The 21,848-nt window shown below is 39.6% G+C and overlaps 1 protein-coding gene across 4 annotated transcripts in view; it reads left to right on the forward strand.

Annotated features, from left to right (window-relative positions):
- Positions 1-21,848, forward strand: part of LOC106091595 (uncharacterized) — a 1,079,098-nt gene that overhangs the window by 676,697 nt on the left and 380,553 nt on the right. For all 4 annotated transcript variants that reach the window (XM_059363025.1, XM_059363031.1, XM_059363034.1 and 1 more), the window contains 2 exons: positions 3,436-3,504; positions 11,156-11,318. In XM_059363025.1, coding sequence (XP_059219008.1) covers positions 3,436-3,504; positions 11,156-11,318 — 232 coding nt within the window. The remainder of the gene's footprint in view (positions 1-3,435; positions 3,505-11,155; positions 11,319-21,848) is intronic.

A 21,848-nucleotide genomic window follows, 5' to 3' on the forward strand; every position in this document is an offset into this window, starting at 1 on the left:
CCCGACGGAAGACAAAGACGAGCAGACCAAGGATATTTTTTACGAGCGCCTAGAGAGAATATGACCGATGCCCCGCCCATGATATTAAAATCGTTCTGGAAGATTTTAATGCGAAAATAGAAAAGGAAGACATTTTTGATCCAACAGTCGGAAAGTTTAGCCTCCACGAGATGACGTCCAGTAATGGGTTGAGGCTGATAGATTTCGTCGCGGCAAAAAACATGGTAGTTAGTAGCACCAGATTTCAACATAAAAATATTCACAAAGCCACATGGCTGTCACCCGATGAAAACACGAGAATCCAAATTGATCAGGTTGTGATAGATGGAAGGCATTCATCCAGCGTGTTAGATGTACGATCGATCCGTGGAGCGAATATAAATTCGAATCATTACCTTGTTGCATCAAAGGTTCGCACCCGTTTGAACATAGCGAAAAATGTACGATCTGACACTGCACGGAAGCTGGACATTGAAAAGCTGCAGACACAACAAATGGCAGCGGCATACTCCTTGTTCCGATGATATAATGGCGCAGAGGCAAACTATTACGCACTCTATGGAAAATGGTGCGAAATCCGTACTTGGGTAACGGAAGCCTCCTTCAAGAAACCCATGGTACGACCAAAAGTGTCGAGGTGCTACTGCAGCCAAGAATGCGGCATATAGAGCAACCCTGCAATCAGTAGCAACGCGCCAGATGAAAGAGAGGTATAATGAGAAAAGGAGAGAGGAGAAAAGTCTATTCCGCAGAAAAAAAGGAAAGGGAAAGACGTGAGTGTGAGCGAATTGAGATGTACAGGAGTCAAAATGAAGTCCGGTAATTCTACCAAAGAATTAAACATCAAACCGATGGCTTTGGTGCAGGCACATCCTCCTGCAGAGACAAAGAATGAAACTTTGTAACTGACACAGATAACATGCTGAGGATATGGAATGAACATTTTACCCAACTGCTAGTGTCCGATGTTGGCGGCGAAGAGGATACCGCAGAAGCAATCCCTGATGATGGTATAGAATGTTTACCTTCTAGTCAGAATGAGGTCCAAGTAGCAGTGACCCGACTAAAGAACAACGAGGCAGCAGTAGCCGACAGGTTACCCGCTGAACTATTTAAGACCGGAGGCGACACGCTGATAAGGCGTATGCATCAGCTTATCTGCACACTATGTCCCGTACACAAGAAGGGAGACAAGACGGAATGTGCCAACTACAGAGGAATAAGTCTCCTCCTCATCGCATACAAGATACTCTCGAGCGTATTGTGTAAAAGATTAAAACCTAAAGTCAATGAGATAATTGGGCCCTATCCCTAGACCAGATATTCACACTACGCCAGATCCTGGATAAAAACCTGAGAAGGACAAATCAACACCTACCATCTCTTTGTTGACTACAAAGCCGCCTTCGATACTCCTTTACGTTCAAAGGTATTTCAAGCATTGTCTGAGTTTGGTATCCCTGCAAAATTAATAAGACCTTGCAGGATGACACTTGCTGATATGCGTTTATCAGTAAGAATAGGAATGTATTTCTCCGAACTATTTAATACCAAACGAGATTTCAGACAAGGAGACAGCCTATCGTATGATCTCTTTTATATCTTGTTGTTGAAGATTGTACGAGATGCAGTTGTGAATAGATATGGCACACTAATCACAAGAGAACACATGCTACTCGCCTATGCGACGACATCGATAACATAGGTCGGTCCCCGGAAGTAGTAACTGCAGCCTTTGAAAGAATCGAAAGAGAGTCAGTGAAAATAGGTCTGGCAGTAAATATAGATAAGATGAAATGGAAGGTTTCAACTCCCAAAAATCCTTGCACAACCGAGCAGGTAATGAAAATGGAGAAAGTTGGGAATCACACCTCGGCAACGCCGTAACCGAAACGAATTACACCAGTTTTGAGTTTAAGCGAAGAATAATACTGGCAAACAGATGCTACTTTGGACTAAGTAAGCAGTTTCGAAACAAGGCCACCTCTCGACAGACGAAGATTACACTATACAAGACGCTGATTCTACCCGTGCTGTTATATGGTTCTGAAGCATGGGTACTTGTCAAAGCAGATGAGGCAGTGCTTGGAGTATTTAAGGAAAGATTCTTCGTAAAATATATGGACCAGTTTGCGATAATGGAGAATATAGGCGACGTATGAACCACGAGTTGTATGAACTGTATGATGACGATAGCATAGTTACACGCATCAAAATACAAAGGCTGCGTTGGCAGAGAAGCAAAGAAGTCTTTTGAAGGCAAACACGGTGGTACACGCAAACCGGGAAGACCAAAATCCCGATGGAAAGATCAAGTTGTGGGAGACACATCGAAACTTGGTGTCAGAGATTTCAGAATTAGCGCAGAAGATGGAGGCGCTTGGAACGCTATTCTACGTTCGGCTAGTGGAACAAATATTCTGTCATAGCCAATTAAAGAAAGAGGAAGATCCAAAAACGGGTAGCAAGCTGTACGAATGTTATCTGCCGATATTTTAGCCCATTTCCGTACAATGGCTTTTTTCAGTGCATCCATATTGGCATATTTCTTAGTCCTTACCTTGCTATCTAAAATGGTCCAAATAGAAAAGTCCATCGGATTGGCATCTGGCGAATTGAACAGCCAATGAGTCATTATTGGTTTACATGTGATTTTTATGATGTTGCTTAGATTATTTGGTACTTCCGACTTGGATTAAAAGCAGTCCAAAAATGTTTTCCCAATAATGAGTAACATTTACTTTGACCCATACCATAACTTGAGGTAGAAAATTACTTTGGGTGGACATTCGTAGTCTCAAATTCTCGTACGTGCGATTGGTTAACTAGACACGATTATTTTAATAGTTTACGAACTGCTTAATTGGGAAATATCTCGTCAGAGAACACCGCGTTTGGAAATTAGCCAAGTTTGTGCGATCGCAGCAACTCCTTTCTTCGAGTATATATATTTTTTTTGTTTCCGTGTAAGTGTATCTTTTGGCGCTTGTAAGCGATACACAAACATTTTGTTCACTTTTAGGTGTTTGAGTTCGCCAACAAGGCAATTGTATTTTACGCTTAATCTTCATCACGAATAGCTTTCTTTTTCAATAAATTGAGAACCAAATGATTTTGGTGGCTTTTAAACTATACAATGAGCTGTCAATACAAATGTCATGTAGCGGCATTTCTAGTCAAACCCGGACTCTATATTTGTATATACCACTCAACCAATATGTACTTTTTCGGATACAACCCAACCCTTACAAAATATTTCCTGGTAGTAAGGGAGTAATATTTATCCAATGTCCCATATATACATTTATATTTTTATTTTTGATTCGTAGTAAGTACCGGACAACGGTTGGGGATAAACATAAATAAATATTTCTGTAACTAACTTAACTATTATTATGCTTTTCAATAATTTTCAACAATTTATTTTTATTTCAGGTTACTTTTGGCACATATCAGATCTTCATCTTGACACAATATATTCAACGCAAGGAGATGTAACACGAAGTGAGTATAAGTTATATACACAGATTCATAAAAGTTAGTAGCGCTTACATAAATCAAATGTTTTGGTAAAAAAAGGCTAATAGTTTCTTTAAAATAGCAAAATCACATCTATATTCGATGAAACAAAACCAGTAAGGAAAGGGAAAAGTCGGGCTACGCCGATTGTATAATATCCTACACCTTCCCTGCAAGTATAAACTGGGAGCTATATCTTATTCTGAACCAGTTTTGATGGGCCTTGGCGTAAGTTTTCAGATGGGTTATTAAACAATACGGGAGGCTGGCAACATTTGTGAGGTACTCTGCCATGTAAAACTTCTCTCCAAAGAGGTGTCGCACTGCGGCTCGCCGTTCGGACTCGGAAAAATGAGGCCCCTTATCAATGAGCTTAAATTTGAATCGGACTGCACTCATTGATATGTGAGAGGTTTGCCCCTGTTCCTTAAGGGAATGTTCATGGGCAAAATTTGCAATTTGCAATATTAAACAATACGTTTCAAATTTAGACCAAATATGATCAAATATGTTGACAAATGACAATATTATTGCAAATTACACAAAATCTGACGAACATATATACGGGAGCTATATCTTAGTTTGAACCGATTTCGGCCAACTTTATTAAATACTGTGGTAGTCGTCAAGAAGAGCGTTGTGCAAAATTTTAGCAAGCCTGGTCAATAATGCGTTTGCTGTGGCTCTAAAAGTGAAATGAAATATGCAATATTAGTCCAATTCGGACGAAAATATATGAGAGCTATATCCAAACCTGAACCGACTATTTCCAATTTAATTAGGTTTCGTTTCTACTCCAAAAATATTTATGTGCCTAATTTTAAGACAATCAGATGAAAATTGCGACTCGCAGTTTGTACACAAATTAACATCGACAGACGGACAGGCAGGCAGACGGATATAGCTAAATCGAATCAGAAGGTGATTCTGAGTCGACCGGCATACTTATCAATGGGTCTCCCTTCCTTCTGGATTTTACAAACAAATGCACCAAGTTATAATACCCTGTAGCACAGTGAGGGTGTAGGGGATAATAAACTGACTAAATACGTGTTGTACTGTCCACCATTGATTTGTAAATATAAGGACAAAATTGCAAATTTTGCTCATGAACATTCCACTAAGGAACAGGGGCAAGTTTAAGCTCAATGATAAGGGGCCTCCTTTTTATAACCGAGTCCGAACCGCGTGCCGCAGTGCGACACCTCTTTGGAGAGAAGTTTTACATAGCATAGCACCTCACAAATGCTGCCAGCATTAGGAGGGAAAAACCACCACTGTCTATTTTTATACCCTCCACCATAAGATGGGGGGTATACTAATTTCGTCATTCTGTTTGTAACTACTCGAAATATTCGTCTGAGACCCCATAAAGTATATATATTCTTGATCGTCGTGACATTTTATGTCGATCTAGCCATGTCCGTCCGTCTGTCCGTCCGTCCGTCCGTCTGTCTGTCGAAAGCACGCTAACTTCCGAAAGAGTAAAGCTAGCCGCTTGAAATTTTGCACAAATACTTCTTATTAGTGTAGGTCGGTTGATATTGTAAATGGGCCATATCGGTCAATGTTTTTATACAGCTGCCATATAAACCGATCTTGGGTCTTGACTTCTTTAGCCTCTAGAGTGCGCAATTCTAATCCGATTGGAATGAAATTTTGCACGACGTGTTTTTTTATGATATCCAACAACTGTGCCAAGTATGGTTCAAATCGGTTTATAACCTGATATAGCTACCATATAAACCGATCTTGGGTCTTGACTTCTTGAGTCTCTAGAGTGCGCAATTCTTATCCGATTGGAATTGTTTTGTTATGATATCCAACAACTGTGCTAGGTATGGTTCAAATCGGTTTATAACCTGATATAGCTGCCACATAAACCGATCTGTGATCTTGACTTCTTGAGCCTCTAGAGGTCGCAATTATTATTTGTCTGAAATTATGTACTACGGATCCTCTCATGACCATCAACATACGTGTTTATTATGGTCTGAATCGGTCTCTAGCATGATACAGCTCCCATATAAATCAATCTCTCTATTTTACTTCTTGAGCCCCCAAAGGGCGCAATTCTTATTCGAATTGGCCGACATTTTACACAGGTCTCCAACATGTAATAATATAATAATAGCAGAGCAAATCTTTTCTTATATCCTTTTTTGCCTAAGAAATGATGCCGGGAGAAGAACTCGGCAAATGCGATCCATGGTGGAGGGTATATAAGATTCGGCCCGGCCGAACTTAGCACGCTTTTACTTGTTTTCTAATGGTCTCGCCAGGATTCAAATCCTGGCGTTCAGCGTCATAAGCGGACTTGCTAACCTCTGCTCTACGGTGGCCTCCAATATAAGAACAGTGCCGTTAATACACTCAAACAAAAATCGTATCCTAATCGAGCAATTGACAGTGGACTCTTAAAGTCATGTAGAGGACATCAGTTGTGAAAGAGATATTAAATAAAATGCTTGGAAGCTCAAGAGAATCATAGTTTACATAATAACGTGCGACATTTATACTCTTTTGGAACATGTCTGAAACAATATAAAGGGCGATTTTTTAGCGATTGTCTTTTTGGCAACACTGGTTTAAACAGCTCACGCACGTTACGTGTTTTGTTAAACCTCTATAGTTTGTTTTGAGTGTTTTGGTTAAATCGGACAAAAATTGCGGGTTGTATGGGCTCAAGAAATCAAATCGCGAGATCGGTTTATAGGGGAACTATATCAGTTTATAGACCGATTTGGATCGTATCTGGCACAGTTGTTGAATGTCATTACAGAACACTACGTGCAAAATTTCTGCCAAAACAGCCAAAAATTGCGGCTTGTTAGCGCTCAAGAAATTAAATCGGTTTGTATGGGAGCTATATTAGGTTATAGACCAATTCGAACCGTACTAAGCACACTTGTTGGAAGTTAAAACAAAACAACACATGCAAAATTTCAGCCAAATCGGTCGAAAATTGCGGCTTGTGAGGGCTCAAGAAATCAAATCGGGAGATCGGTTTATATGGGAGCTATATCAGGTTATGGACCGATTCAAACCGTACTAGGCACACTTGTTGGAAGTCAGAACACTACGTGCAAAATTTCAGCTAAATCGGAAAAAAAGTTCGGCTTTCAGGGGTCCAAGAAGTCAAATCGGGAGGCCGGTTTATATGGGAGCTGTATCTAAATCAATTCCGATATGGGTCATTTTTAATCCTCAACGACCTACATCAATATTTAATTTCTGTGCAAAATTTCAAGCGGCTAGCTTTGCGCATTCGACCGCTATCGTGATATTTTGGCAGGACGGATGAATGGACGCGCGTACATGGCTAGAACGAACGTCGAGACGATGAAGAATATATATACTTTATGGGGTCTTAGACGAATATTTCAAATTGTTACAAACGGATTGACTATACAAGTAGACTCCCATTCTATTGTGGTAAGTAAAACAAGTAAAAGCGTGCTAAGTTCGGCCAGGCCGAATCTTGGATACCCACCACCAATGATTTTGCTAAAAATTTACAAAAAATACATTTAGGCCAAGGGCATAATTTTATTCTACAATACATACTAAAGTTCTGTCAAAACAGCAAAAATTAAAGCTCTAGGAACTAAACAAGGATGATCGAAGGATCGGTTTACATGGGAGCTATATCAGATTCTTAACCGTACTTGGCACAATTATTGGGTGTCATAACATTATGTGCAAAATGTCAGCCAAATCGGACAAAAATTGCGTCTTCCTGGGGCTCAAGAAATCTTGTCGGGAGATCGATTTATATGGAAGCTTTATCCAAATCAAATCAAGTAACAGGCAAATATAAAAAATAACATAACAATTTTTCAGCAAATTTTTGTTTTTAAATTTTATTTGCTGATTTAGCTCACCGAAATGTTTGCTAATAGAGCAGCCCTATTGTTGCTGAATTAGCAGTAATGTCTGCTTTCCCATTTTCACCAGACAAAAACTGCTGTTTTAGCAAGCATTTTTCTGTTTTGAATAAAAAAATTTGGTTAAGTGAACACATCCTATATAGCTGTTCTTTAGATCAATATCCCATTTTACTTTCTTGAACAGTGAATTCTATTCGACGCACGAAGTTCGTACCGAGTTTGGTCTAGATATGACGATAGTTCGATACGCATGCTGCTACGGTTTCATAAATTGATAATTTTTCACCTTATTTAGACGAAATATGGTTAAAATATATTCAAGGTGGGGGATATTCAAAGTTCGCCGTACAGAATTCAAGGGCTTTTTACTTGCTTTTGATTTTTTTGTAATCATAGATGCCACTGTAGCGCAGAGATTAGCATGTGCGCTTATGACGCTGAACGCCTGGGCTCGAATCCTGGCGAGACCATCAGAAAAAAATTGTCAGCGGTGGTTTTCCCCTCCTAATGCTGGCAACATTTGTGAGGTCCATTCTCTCAAAAAAAGTGTCGCACTGCGGCACGCCGTTCGGACTCGGCTATAAAAAAGGAGGCCCCTTATCATTGAGCTTAAACTCGAATCGGACAGCACTCATTGATATATGAGAAGTTTGTCCCAGTGCCTTAGTGGAATGCTCATGAGCAAAATTTGCATTTGCATGTGTAATCGTAGACACCCCTTAAACAATGTGTTTCATCAACGTTCTTCACGGAATCCTTTAGGATTAATCCGTTTAAAAATACATTCTTATAATTTTACCTTTTACCAGAAAGTTTTTAGCATAAATATATGTGAAAAGAATATTTAACGCTGCGACGCACAGTTGGATGTGGAAAGACAAGTAAAAGCGTGCTAAGTTCGGCCGGACCGAATCTTATATACCCTCCACCATGGATCGCATTTGTCGAGTTCTTCTCCCGGCATCTCTCCTTAGGCAAAAAAGGATATAAGAAAACATTTTCTCTGCTATTAGAGCGATATCAAGATATGGTCCGGTTTGGACCACAATTAAATTATATGTTGGAGACCTGTGTAAAATGTCAGCCAATTCGAATAAGAGTTGCGCCTTTTGGGGGGCTCAATAAGTAAAATAAAGATGTCAATTTGTATGGGAGCTGTATCAGGCTATAGACCGATTCAGACCATAATAAACACGTATGTTGATGGTCATGAGAGGATCCGTTGTATTGTACAAAATTTCAGGCAAACCGGATAATAATTGCGACCTCTAGCGGCTCAAGTAGTCAAGATCCCAGATCGGTTTATATGAGAGCTATATCAGGTTATGAACCGATTTGAGCCCTATTTAAACAGTTGTTGAAAGTAAGTATAAAATACGTCATGCAAAATTTCAGCCAAATCGGATAAGAATTGCGCCTTCTAGAAGCTCAAAAAGTCCCCAGATCTGTTTATATGACAGCTACATCAGGTTATGAATCGATTTGAACCATACTTGGCACAGTTGTTGGATATCATAACATAATACTTTATGCAAAAATTCATTTAAATCGGATAAGAATTGCGCACTCTAGAGGCTCAAGAAGTCAAGACCCAAGATGGGTTTATATGGCAGCTATATCAGGTTATGGACCGATATGAACTATACCTGGCACAGTTGTTGAATTCTTTAACAGAGCACAACGTGCAAAATGTCGTACCAATCGGATAAGAATAGCGCACTTTAGAGACTCAAGAAATCAAGACCCAAGATCGGATTATATGGCAGCTATATCAAAACATCGACGGATATGGTCCATTTACAATACCAACCGACCTACACTAATAAGAACTAATTGTGCAAAGTTTCAAGCGGATAGCTTTACTCTTTCGAAAGTTAGCGTGCTTTCGACAGACAGACGGACAGACGGACATGGCTAGGTCGACATAAAATGTCACGACGATGAAGAATATATATACTTTGTGGGGTCTCTGACGAATATTTCGAGTAGTTACAAACTGAATGACGAAATTAGTATACCCCCATCCTATGGTGAAGGGTATAAAAATTAGTGAAAATAAGTTCGCAATTTTTTAAAGGATAAAAATATCTTCCTGAAATTAGATGGTCATAGCTGAGGTTAATCAGTTGATGTACAAAATTTCAGAGCACTAGATGGTCCGGGAGCCCATTGGTGGGCCTTCAAAGTTGGTCACCTCGGACCTATGAGAGTTTGTTCGGGCTGCCAATAGCGCATTGATAGTTCGTTTTTCAAAATTTTCTTTATAGAGACAAAACAATGAAATAACTTTTTTTGACGACAAAATGCCATAACTTTTGACTGAAGGATTGGACCTTAGCATATAAAATAAAGTAACATTTATAAGTTTTTCAAATCAGTGAAAAAAAAACTAAAATCGGTTGGGAAATGCTTTCACAAGTAACAAAATAAAGGACAAGTCTCTCCGAATTTGTCAAAAGAAAAATAATTTTTAAGTCTACTTTTATAAACACTATAAAAACACATAAAAGCATGTTTTTTGTAAGGGGTTTCTAGCACTTTGCAGCAAATAACTTAGGACCACAAATGCGCTTTTGGCAGCCCGAAGGTCACCGACTTTGAGGACCCACCAATGGGCCCGGGTCTTTTAGGGTCCTGCAAATTTCGTACATCAACTGCTGAACACCTCAGCTATAACCATCTAAAATTTCATATTGATATCTTTACCCGTTCGATGGCAGACTTATTACCACTAGTTTTACGTCGCATAGTGCGACGTACACCTACATATTGTAAATACTCAATCATATGCAGAATCGCCGGTTATTCGCGGTCACCACAGTGTATAGTTTACCAATGGAATCAAGTGTAAGTTCGTGGTAATAAATACAGCCCCAATTCCCATTTCGATAAATGTAAATGCCATTATTTTCTTTCTGCCATTCGCTTAACAGAACTTTATTGTATTTTCAAATTACACATCTTGACCTATAAAATCCACTTTAAGCCAAAAGTCAATTATTTATTGTTCGACGAGCAGATCAATATTTGAACAGCTCTAGCTGGGAATACGGCTACGTGCACTATTGCTACGTAAAGCAAAATGCGAGTTCGCCAACCAACCATATTCCATAATTGTAATTATTTGCCAATAAATTTTGTATTGTTTGCTGTAGTACTTACGCTGAAGCAGTTTCAGTGGCAATAATAATATTTTCTGAAGCAATTTTTATGAAGAAAATATGACCGACCCTTTCTTGAATTGGATATGGGCTCGCTCTTAGAAACTTCAGATATCATTGTCTGTCCTAGCATTGTAAGCAACGATGAACGAAGACAAGGCAAATATTCTGCCAAAAAATATTCAATTCAGTTGAAGGAGAGAGAGCTACCTACGTTTTACAGTGTCAGCATATAATTGAGATTTTTTTGGGCTGTTGGCTGCCATTCTTTCGATATGGTTTTTGTCTTCCTCTTTTATTTCTTTCGGCCAGCAGCAGTGAACAAAGGACAAAGGCAGGTCTGCTGCAACACAAAAAAAAAAGAAAAGGAATAAGAAATAGTCTTAATTTGATTTTGTAATTTTCTATGATGCCAAAGAAAATAAACATTAGAGGACAATAAATATATACATACGTATAATTGTGTGTGTGTATATCTGTAAAGGAATGCTGCCAGCTTTATGTGCATGGGTGTGAGTTTATTGATGTTGTTTACATTTTCAATTTGCTTCTTTGATGGTTTTGTATTTTCTCTTTTATTTGCAGGTTGTTGGCGCATCGAACGACAGCCACCACCCAGTTCGTCTACACATTCGCCAGGTCGTTATGGTGATTACCTCTGTGATAGTCCTTGGAGTCTAATTGAGTCTGCTGCAAAAGCAATGAAAACAAGACAGGGTGATAATGTTGAATTTGTCCTATGGACAGGGTAAGTGAAAATCTATATCCGTGATGCATATACAAAACTAAATGAAATTTGCTTAATTTGTGTACAATAGCAACGATATTAAAATTCGATAGCGTTTCATCAAAGAGCTTCTAATACTGTCGTTATAGATAAGTTTGTAATATTTCGTAGACTTTGATCTAATTATCATACTCACTTGTCAATGTATAAGTCTATAATAAAAAAAGCTCTGTTCTTCGAATACTTATCTCATATGGATAGTAGTAGAGAAATGTCAATATTTGTTTCGATCGCCAAAAGAAAGTAATTATAGAGTAATGAAAAACGGGTAGAAGATGCTAGATTCATCGATATCAACAAGTAAAAACTAGTAAGGAAAGGCAAAGGTTAGGCGGAGCCGACTATATAATACCCTACACCAAGTCAGACTTTTATTTTGCATACCTATTGAAATACTATACTGTGGCTACTACAGCCTTAAAGAGCCATATCGGACGAAAGATATATATGGCAGCTACATCTTAATCTGGAACGACTTTCATAAAATTTACCACACGTACTAGGATAAAACACCTCTGGCTAAATTCTATAAAGATCGAAACAAAATTGTAGCTTCTATGGTCTTAAAAGACCATATCGGATGATAGACATGTATGCAAGCTATGTCTAAATATGATTCAACTTTAATGAAATTTTGCACACGCATTGCGACGTCAAATAAAACATCTCGTGCTAAATTTTGTCAAGGTCGGATGAAATTGTGGCTGCTACAGCCTTAAAAGGCTGTATCGGATGAGAGATATGTGGACCAAAATTGTGGCTACTAAAGCTTTCAGAGATCACATCAGATGAAAGATGTATGTGGGAGCTATATCAAAATCTGAACCAATTTTTATGAAATTTTACACATGTATTGGGACGTCAAAAAAAAACATGTATTGTTAATTTTTGTAAAGATCGGACCATAGTTGTGGCGACTACGGCCTTCAAAAGCCATATCGGAAAGATTTATATGGGAGCTATATCCAATTCTGGTCCGATTTTTTCAAAATCAGTAGCGTTCATCCTTGGACTAAAAAAGAGACTTGTGCAAAATTTCATGACCGTCGGACAACAAATGCGACCTGCACCTTGATCACAAGAATACATGGACATACAGAAAGACAGACGGACATAGCTAAATCGAATCAGGAAGTGATTCTAAGCCGATCAGTATTCTTATCAATGGGTCTACCTCGTCTCTTTCTTAGCGTTGCAAACAAATGCACAACGTTATAATATAATGGTGTAGGGTATAAAGAAGAACGAAGTTCGCCAGGGCCATAGTAACAATTGGCGTAAACTCTTCTAAAATGTCTAGAAATTTTTTTCTAAAAATCTGAAAAATTAACTCATGCAAACAAACTGTGGAAAAATGCATATGCGCCCAATTTAAATTCTATTAACGGAAAGGAGAAATCTTCTCACATTTACTGATTGCGATCCGATTCGAGTTTAAGCTCAATGATAAGAGTACTCCTTTTTATAGCCGAGTCCGAACGGCATGCCGCAATACGACACCTCTTTGGGTAGAAGTTTTTACATGGCAAAGTACCTCACAAATTTCGCCAGCATTAGGAGGGGCTAACCACCGCTTAACATTTCTATACCCACCACCATAGGATGGGGGTATACTAATCTAGTCATTCCATTTGTAACACATCGAAATATTCGTTTAAGACCAATTAAATAAATATTGGGTTGCCCAAAAAGTAATTGCGGATTTTTCATATAGTCGGCGTTGACAAATTTTTTCACAGCTTGTGACTCTGTAATTGCATTCGTTCTTCTGTCAGTTATCAGCTGTTACTTTAGGCTTGCTTTAGAAAAAAGTGTAAAAAAGTATATTTGATTAAAGTTCATTCTAAATTTTATTAAAAATGCATTTACTTTCTTTTCAAAAAATCCGCAATTACTTTTTGGGCAACACAATATATTCTTGATCATCTCGACGTTCTGAGTCGATCTAGCCATGTCCGTTCGCCCGTCTGTCGAAATCACGATAGCGGTCGAACGCGTAAGGCTATCCGCTTGAAATTTTGCACAGATTTAATTTTGATGTAGGTCGTTGGGGATTGCAAATGGGCCAAATCGGTTCAGATTTAGATATAGCTCCCATATAAACCGATCTCCCGATTACACTTCTTGAGCCATTACAAACCGCAATTTTTGTCCGGTTTGGCTGAAATTTTGCATGTATTGTTTTGTTATGACTTTCAACAACTGTGCCTAGTATGGTCCGAAATTGGCCAATAACCTGATAGAGCTCCCATATAAACCGATCTCCCGTAGTTCCCATATAAACCGATCTTCCGATTTCACTTCTTGATTTGGCTGACATGTTCTTTTATGACTTTCTACAATTGCCAATCACGGTCTAAATCGGTCTGTAACCAGATATAGCTCCCAGATTTTAGCAAAATCCATAGTGGTGGGTTCACAAGTTCAAATGGAAAAGGAAAGCCAACGATAGCAACACCAACCACTATGGGACGCGTTTCGTCTTTGGTTAGAAAACTTTTCAGCCATATTAGGTGTGATGGCTTCAAGGGCCGTGCGTTGGTATGTTGTATTTGAATCGTATTTAATTGCGAAAACGCATCTATGATACAATTACCACATTAACCAAGCTCGACAACCCTGCTTATTAGCTGTACTTTTTCCAATGCATTTATTTGTGTGTAATGGCAGACATTCTATCTGTGGTAAATTAAACTTCTTCCGTATCACACATGATTTTGATCATCTGTTGGAAGTTGTATTGATGGCTTTGAACGCTAAGACAGCGGCAATAGCTCACGCTGTTGCTCCGTGTGCCTAGGTTCGAATCCTGGCCTGGCTCTGGCAGCGTGAGCTATTGCCGTTGTCTTAGCGTTCGAAGCCATCAATACAACTTCCAATTTTGCACAGACTCTTATTGCTTCTATACGCAGGTTTTGAATGGGCTAAATCAGACTATGTTTGGATATAGCTGCCATATAGACCGAACTGTCAATTTAGGGGTCTTAAGCCCGTAAATATAGTCCTTACCGGACCATATTTACATTGCCGGTTTATTGTCTTAAGCCCGTATCAGGCGCATTTATTATCCGATTCAAATGAAATTAAGAACAGTAAGTTGTTTTAAGCTTCTCGATATCCGACTTAAATATGGTTAAGATCGGAACATATATAGCTGCCTTATAGATCGATCTGCCAAACAAAGGTCTTAGGCTAGGTTGAAAAGAGGGTGCAGGTATTAATTTGCCCCATGTCACGGTAGACATACACCTAAGCCAGTAATCAGCTTGTTGTGCGCTCTGAAAACTTAAAAGTAAACTCGAAAAAGAAAATTTTAAGTTAGGAATGCCGTACTACTTACAAAATCCTTAATTGTTTTCCATTGCACTCCCCTAACTAGGTTTATGTTTGGTATCGTGTCCACACCTATGTACCGGTGTCTGTTAGCTGCGAAAGCTGAGCAATGACATAGGAAATGCTCCAACGTCTCATCATCTTCCCCACATGCCATCACTGTCGCACCGATTTTGCATAAGCGAGCTCGTAGTCCTATGTGTCCCGTAATGACACCAAAAGCTATACTGACCTCCTTCTTACTTCCTTTCAATAATAGGCTTGTCCCCTCACGATCCGGATCACTTATAGGATTTTCGCCGCCCTACCGACTGTTTTGTTGTTCCACAGTGTTACAGGCTTTGTCGCCCACTCCCTTAAATCGGACTGCGTCCACCCGAAAGACTTCGGGTTAACCAATTTTATCAACGGAAGTTCTCTGGCCTTCGATGCCAAATCGTCCGCCCTTTCATTACGCCTTACTCCGTTATGGCCCGAAACCCAAACGATGCGGATTGTGCCATCCTCAGAGTAGGCGTTAATCTCCTTCTTACACTCCAAGACTGTTCGTCACCTTACCATCCTTGTTGTTATTGCCCCTATTATGGTCAGGCAGTCTAAACAGATCTCAGTCCATGGGTTCGCAATGTAGACCCCCAGGTCCATTCTGTCCTCTAGCTTTGATCCATCCGTACAACATGATCTTCCATATGGCAATACTAGGGTTCCGTCAATTCAAGACAGTGCCGCTGGCAGCAGTGCCTCGCACTCGACCTCAAGTATCGTCTCCGATTTTCGATCGGAAATCTCTACTCTTACTTCCAGATTTCCTATCGTCGCCTCGATTATGCCGCTATGGTGTGAGCAGCTCCCAACCTCAATCCATTCTCCCATCGCCTTAATTCTCATAGCCACAGGTGCTGCTCATATTTAATCTGTATGTCATATTTAATCTGAGGGTCTTAAGCCCATAAAAGTGAAAACTTAAAAGTAAACTCGAAAAAGAAAATTTTAAGTTAGGAATGCCGTACTACTTACAAAATCCTTAATTGTTTTCCATTGCACTCCCCTAACTAGGTTTATGTTTGGTATCGTGTCCACACCTATGTACCGGTGTCTGTTAGCTGCAAAAGCTGAGCAATGACATAGGAAATGCTCCAACGTCTCATCATCTTCCCCACATGCCATCACTGTCGCACCGATTTTGCATAAGCGAGCTCGTAGTCCTATGTGTCCCGTAATGACACCAAAAGCTATACTGACCTCCTTCTTACTTCCTTTCAATAATAGGCTTGTCCCCTCACGATCCGGATCACTTATAGGATTTTCGCCGCCCTACCGACTGTTTTGTTGTTCCACAGTGTTACAGGCTTTGTCGCCCACTCCCTTAAATCGGACTGCGTCCACCCGAAAGACTTCGGGTTAACCAATTTTATCAACGGAAGTTCTCTGGCCTTCGATGCCAAATCGTCCGCCCTTTCATTACGCCTTACTCCGTTATGGCCCGAAACCCAAACGATGCGGATTGTGCCATCCTCAGAGTAGGCGTTAATCTCCTTCTTACACTCCAAGACTGTTCGTCACCTTACCATCCTTGTTGTTATTGCCCCTATTATGGTCAGGCAGTCTAAACAGATCTCAGTCCATGGGTTCGCAATGTAGACCCCCAGGTCCATTCTGTCCTCTAGCTTTGATCCATCCGTACAACATGATCTTCCATATGGCAATACTAGGGTTCCGTCAATTCAAGACAGTGCCGCTGGCAGCAGTGCCTCGCACTCGACCTCAAGTATCGTCTCCGATATTCGATCGGAAATCTCTACTCTTACTTCCAGATTTCCTATCGTCGCCTCGATTATGCCGCTATGGTGTGAGCAGCTCCCAACCTCAATCCATTCTCCCATCGCCTTAATTCTCATAGCCACAGGTGCTGCTCATATTTAATCTGTATGTCAATGGGTCGGATATCTAGAATAGTCTCCAGTGCCCTAGTTGGCGTGGTCCTCATCGCTCCGCCTATGCTAAGACAACATCTTCTCTGAACTTGTTGTATGGTCCAAAAGTTAGGCCTTTTTTCCATAGCAGTCTACCAAACAACTGAGGCGTAGGTAATTATTGGTCTAATCACGCTTCTGCAGAGCCAATGGACTAACCTCGGATTTAGGCCCCATTTCGAACCTGCATAGTGCCCGACATCTGTAAGCCTTCTTCTGCCCCACCCTAAAAGCTACCAAACATATATTTAGACCAATCACGGCAATATAGGACTCAAATAAAAGGTATTTAGGATAAGGAAACGTATCTGATATTCAATTGTCTGACCAAGTCCTAGGGGGCACCCCAAGCTTCAAAAAACCCCTAAAACGGACATATTTACCGACCATGGCAATATGGGACTCAAATGAAAGGTATTTGAGAGTAGAATACGAATCTGATATCCAAATGTGGGACCAAGTGTCTGGGGGTCCACCCCTTCCCAAAGCACCTCCCAAACAGGACTTATTTACTGACTATGCGAATATGGGGCTTAAAAAAAGGTATTTGAATGTAGAATACGAATATGATATCCAAATATGGGACCAAGTGTTTGGGGACCCGCCACTCACCAAAAACATCCCCCGAAGGGGACAAATTTACGACCATAGCAATATGGGGCTCAAATGAAAGGTCTTTGGGAGCAAAGCACGAATTTGATATCAATACTCGGGAAAAGTGTCTATGGGGCCACCCCACCCCCACAACACCACCCAAATAGTAAGTATTTTCTGACTATTGCAATATGAGGCTCACATAAGAGGGGTTTGTTAAGTGGAACACGAATCCGAATCCAGTGCCCGCCCATCCTCCAAAACACCCCCAAGCCGGTCATGTTTGCCGACTATGGAAATATGGGGCTCAAATTAAAGGTATGTGGGAGTAGACCACGTTTCTGATATCAACATAAGGGGCCAACTGTCTAGGACATATTTGCTCACCAAGACAATTTGGGTCTTAAAGAGAGTGGAACTAAATATTCAGAGTTTTTAGGGCCAATATCCCAAACCGGACATATTTGCTGACTTTTCAATAAGGAGTTTAAATGAGATTAGCAAACGAATTTGATATCCGATTTTGTGGGCAATGGCAATATGTGGTTCAAATAAATGATGTATAGATATATGAGAATAGAGCACGTTGCTGATATATTTTCCGGGATTAGTGTTTGGGGGACCAGCCCAATCCCCAAAACACCCCCAAATCGGGCATACTACCGAACATGTCAATGTGGATCTTAAATGGAAGGTATTGGGGGGTAGGGCAAGAATTGATACCCATTTTCGGGAACAATTTTCTGGGGGTCTACCCCTTTCCCAAAATACCCGACAAACAACAATTTTTTAGAGACCAACGCAATATGGGACTCAATTAAAGCTAAAACAGACATCATCTGAATATCGGGCTGAAATAAAGTATTTTAAGAATGTAGTACACCTTCTATCCAAATGTAAATTGGTAGACCAATAAAGATCATATGGGATTCAGATAAAGGAACTTATATTGTTAATCTATTAGTCAAGCGATATACTATTTTCGTAGCATGGTATTTCACTAAAAGCTCTTTAATTGTCGGAAATAAATATTCCAAGGAAACTTTTGTTCCATACAAAGTAAAAGAAGGCTCAGCGGAGCGGGCCCGGGTCAGCTAGTATAAAATATAATTCAAATTTTTATGACAAATAATGCAGGTCCCCGGCCGAGTACCAGTATTAGCATAGAATAATTGGTAGTTGATATAGTTCTGTCCAGAAACTTTGTTCCGGTTCGTCCATGGCTTCTGAATTAAGGCAATATGAATCTTGCCCTTGCTGATTTTCTGAATCAGAGTGAGTAGCTGTCTCGCTCCGGTGGAGGTTTAATCGTTTAATCGAGGGTCTTAACCCCATAAAAGCCGCAATAATTATCCGATATCGCAATTTGAAATTTGAAATACTGAGTTATTTTAAACCTTCCGTCGTCACACCTTAATTCGGTTCTGATCGGACTATTTTTGGTTATAGCTACCATGTAGACCGATCTGACGATTTAGGGACTTAAGTCCGTAAAAACCGCAATTATTATGCGATTTCGTTGAAATTTGAAATAGTGAGTTGATTAAAGCCTCCCGATATGCGATTCGCATATGGTTGAGATCGGAATATATTTAGATATAGCTGCTATATAGGGCGATCTGCCGATTAAAAGTTTCGAGCCCATAAAAACTGCATTTATTTCTCAATTCCGCCGAAACTTGAAACAGTGTGGTTTAAAGCCTTCAGTTATCACAGCTAAATATGGTCCAGATCGGACAATATTTAGACATAGCTGCTATACAGACCGATCTTCCGATTGAGGGTCTTAAGCCCATAAAAGTCGCAATTATTATCCTATTTCGGTAAAATATATAATTATGCCTCCCGACATCTGGCATAAAGGCATAAGTGCTTTTTACATACTAACTGTCCGCCAATGTGGCAATCGGAAAATCGGTTTATAAGGGTGCTATAACTACATATGGACAAATTGTCTGACAAAAGCGCAAGAATGCAAAACGCCATTTGTGAGGTACTGTAACATTTGGTAAGGTGCCCAAGTAAAAACCTCTCAAAAAAAGGTGTCGCACTGCGGCACACCGTTCAGACTCGACTATAAAAGTATCCTTTATCATTTAACTTAAACATGAATCGAACATCACTCATTGATATGTGAGAAGTTTGCCCCTATTTCTAAATGGGTTGTTCATGGGCAAATTTGCATTTGATTTATTATGCCCACTGCATACTATCGCAAATTATTACTTTATAGAAAACTACAAACAGAGTTGACAATGGAATTTTAGCTATCTGTTCATCATATTTTATTTCTATATGTTGTTTGAAACTAAGCTTTATCTTTTGTATAGAATTTCCACTGCCACATTTGTGGAAATAATTGTTTGACATGTGAAACAAGCATTTATTTGGTCGACTTTACTATTAAAGCAAATGTGATTTGCTGAGTTTCCTTTACAATGAATGCCTCCCATTATCAAAGCTAAGTAATAATTCAATAAGGTCTAAGTGATCCCTAATGCAGTTGCATTTAATTCATGAAACTTAAAACTTTGTCTCCCCCACAAACCAACGGCCATACCGTGATGCCGTTATAAGACGGCTATATTCCCAAACATAGTGCATAAAAGAAGGACCCTCAAAAACGCTTTTTTATTAAGTAACATTAAAACATGACAAAAATGCAACCAAAAAAACCGCATTGCAGGTGAAAAACGGTACGTTCAGAACGAGAAAGCCCCCAGCAAAATAATGAAAGCCAAGTTGGCTGACTGCTTAAAGTCAGTTGACTATGCCATGGAACAAGGCTTAGATGTCCTTATCCACACAATGGCCATATAATGGTCTGCCTGCAACTTTCAATTTGGTGACCATTCTGTGTGGCCAGAGAATGCAAAGAGAAGCCAGAAAGCAAGCATCTTAAAAAAATATCTTGAGACCATATAAAATATACATACCATGCTGCTTGCTGTACCAGGAGGACAGGTGAATCATTGTAAAGCTCTGCTAATGTCCTTAGAGTGTTATTAGTATAAACCCACCAGTGTTGCGTCTCCACCGCAGGAAGGTAAACCAACACCGACTACCGTATACCAATATACATATATATGTATATAACGACGCACACACACGCGTGCTAGTACACAATACATACCCTGATCACAATGTCCTCTTTGTGCCAACAGTTAACTAGATTTGCCACAATTTAAAAACTACATTCATACACGAGAGTGGTCAACAATGAAAAGAACTGAGATTGTTTTGTCCTAGCTTCTTTGCGGAAGCATGCCACTTTAATATAGAACATGTGTTGTCCTCCTTCTTTGGATGATGGGAGTACACATGCCCATAAAAAACAGCCAAAGACATTTGAATTGTGCCACTTTTTCATAGATAAACGCAGGAATCAGCAGTTATTGGTAACCCTTACGTAGATTGCACCAACAAATGTATTTCATGTTTGTTTATCATAGGATGGAGGGTATACTAATTTCGTTATTCCGTTTGTAACATATCGAAGTATTCACTCACAGAGAAAAGTTTGGTAAAAATAGCAAACACTGTCTGCTGAATATTAATAGTTAATTTTGCTGCTTATTGCAGTGCTATTACAGCAGTAAACAGCAATTTCAAAGCAGCCTGGTGCTTTGAACTGCTGAAAAGTCTGTGGTTTGCTGAAAGTGACTTCTGACTAGTTATGAAGAGAAAGTTAGAAGAAACAAGCAAAAGCGTGCTTAGTTCGGCAGGGCCGAATCTTATATTATCTCCACCGTGGATCGCATTTATCGAGATTTTTTCCCGGTTACTCTTTTTAGGCAACAAAGGATAAAACTGAATTGAGTGTTGGAGACTATAGTAGAAGTCATTGTGTAAAATTTAAATTTCGAATAAAAATTGCGCCCTTTAGTGGCTCAAGAAGTAAAATTGCCAGATCGGTTTATAGGGGAGCTGTATCAGGCTATAGACCGACTCAGACCATATTTGCCACGTATGTTGAAGGTCATGGGAAAAGCTGTCGTACAAAATTTTAGCAAAATCGAATAATAATTGCCCCCCTATAGGCTCAAGAAATCTTGATCCCAGGTCGGTTTATATGGCAGCTAAATCAGGTTATAGGCCGAATTTAACCATATTTTGCACAATTGTTAAAAATCATAACAAAACACGTCATGTGATATTTCAAGCAAATTGGAAAGTAATTGCACCCTCTAGAGGCTAAAGAACTCAAGACCCCAGATCGGTTTATATGACAGCTATATCAATTTATGAACCGATTTCAACCATGCCTAGCGCAGTCGTTGAAAATCACAACACAACACCTAACACAAAATTACAGCCCAATCGGACAAGAATTGCGTCCTCTAGTGGGTCAAGAAGTCAAGATCCAAAATCTGTTTATATGGCAACTATATGCAAACATGGACCGATATGGACTATTTACAATCCCAACCGGCCTACAAAATTATTCAAAATTTCAAGTGGCTAGCTTTATTCCTTCGAAAGTTAGCGTACTTTCGCAAGACAAACGGACGGATGGACATGGCCATATCGACTTCAAATGTCATCACGATCAAGAATATATATACTTTATGAGGTCTTCGACGAATATTTC

Source organism: Stomoxys calcitrans, chromosome 1, assembly GCF_963082655.1.
Source record: "Stomoxys calcitrans chromosome 1, idStoCalc2.1, whole genome shotgun sequence".
Classification (NCBI taxonomy): Eukaryota; Metazoa; Arthropoda; class Insecta; order Diptera; family Muscidae; genus Stomoxys; species Stomoxys calcitrans.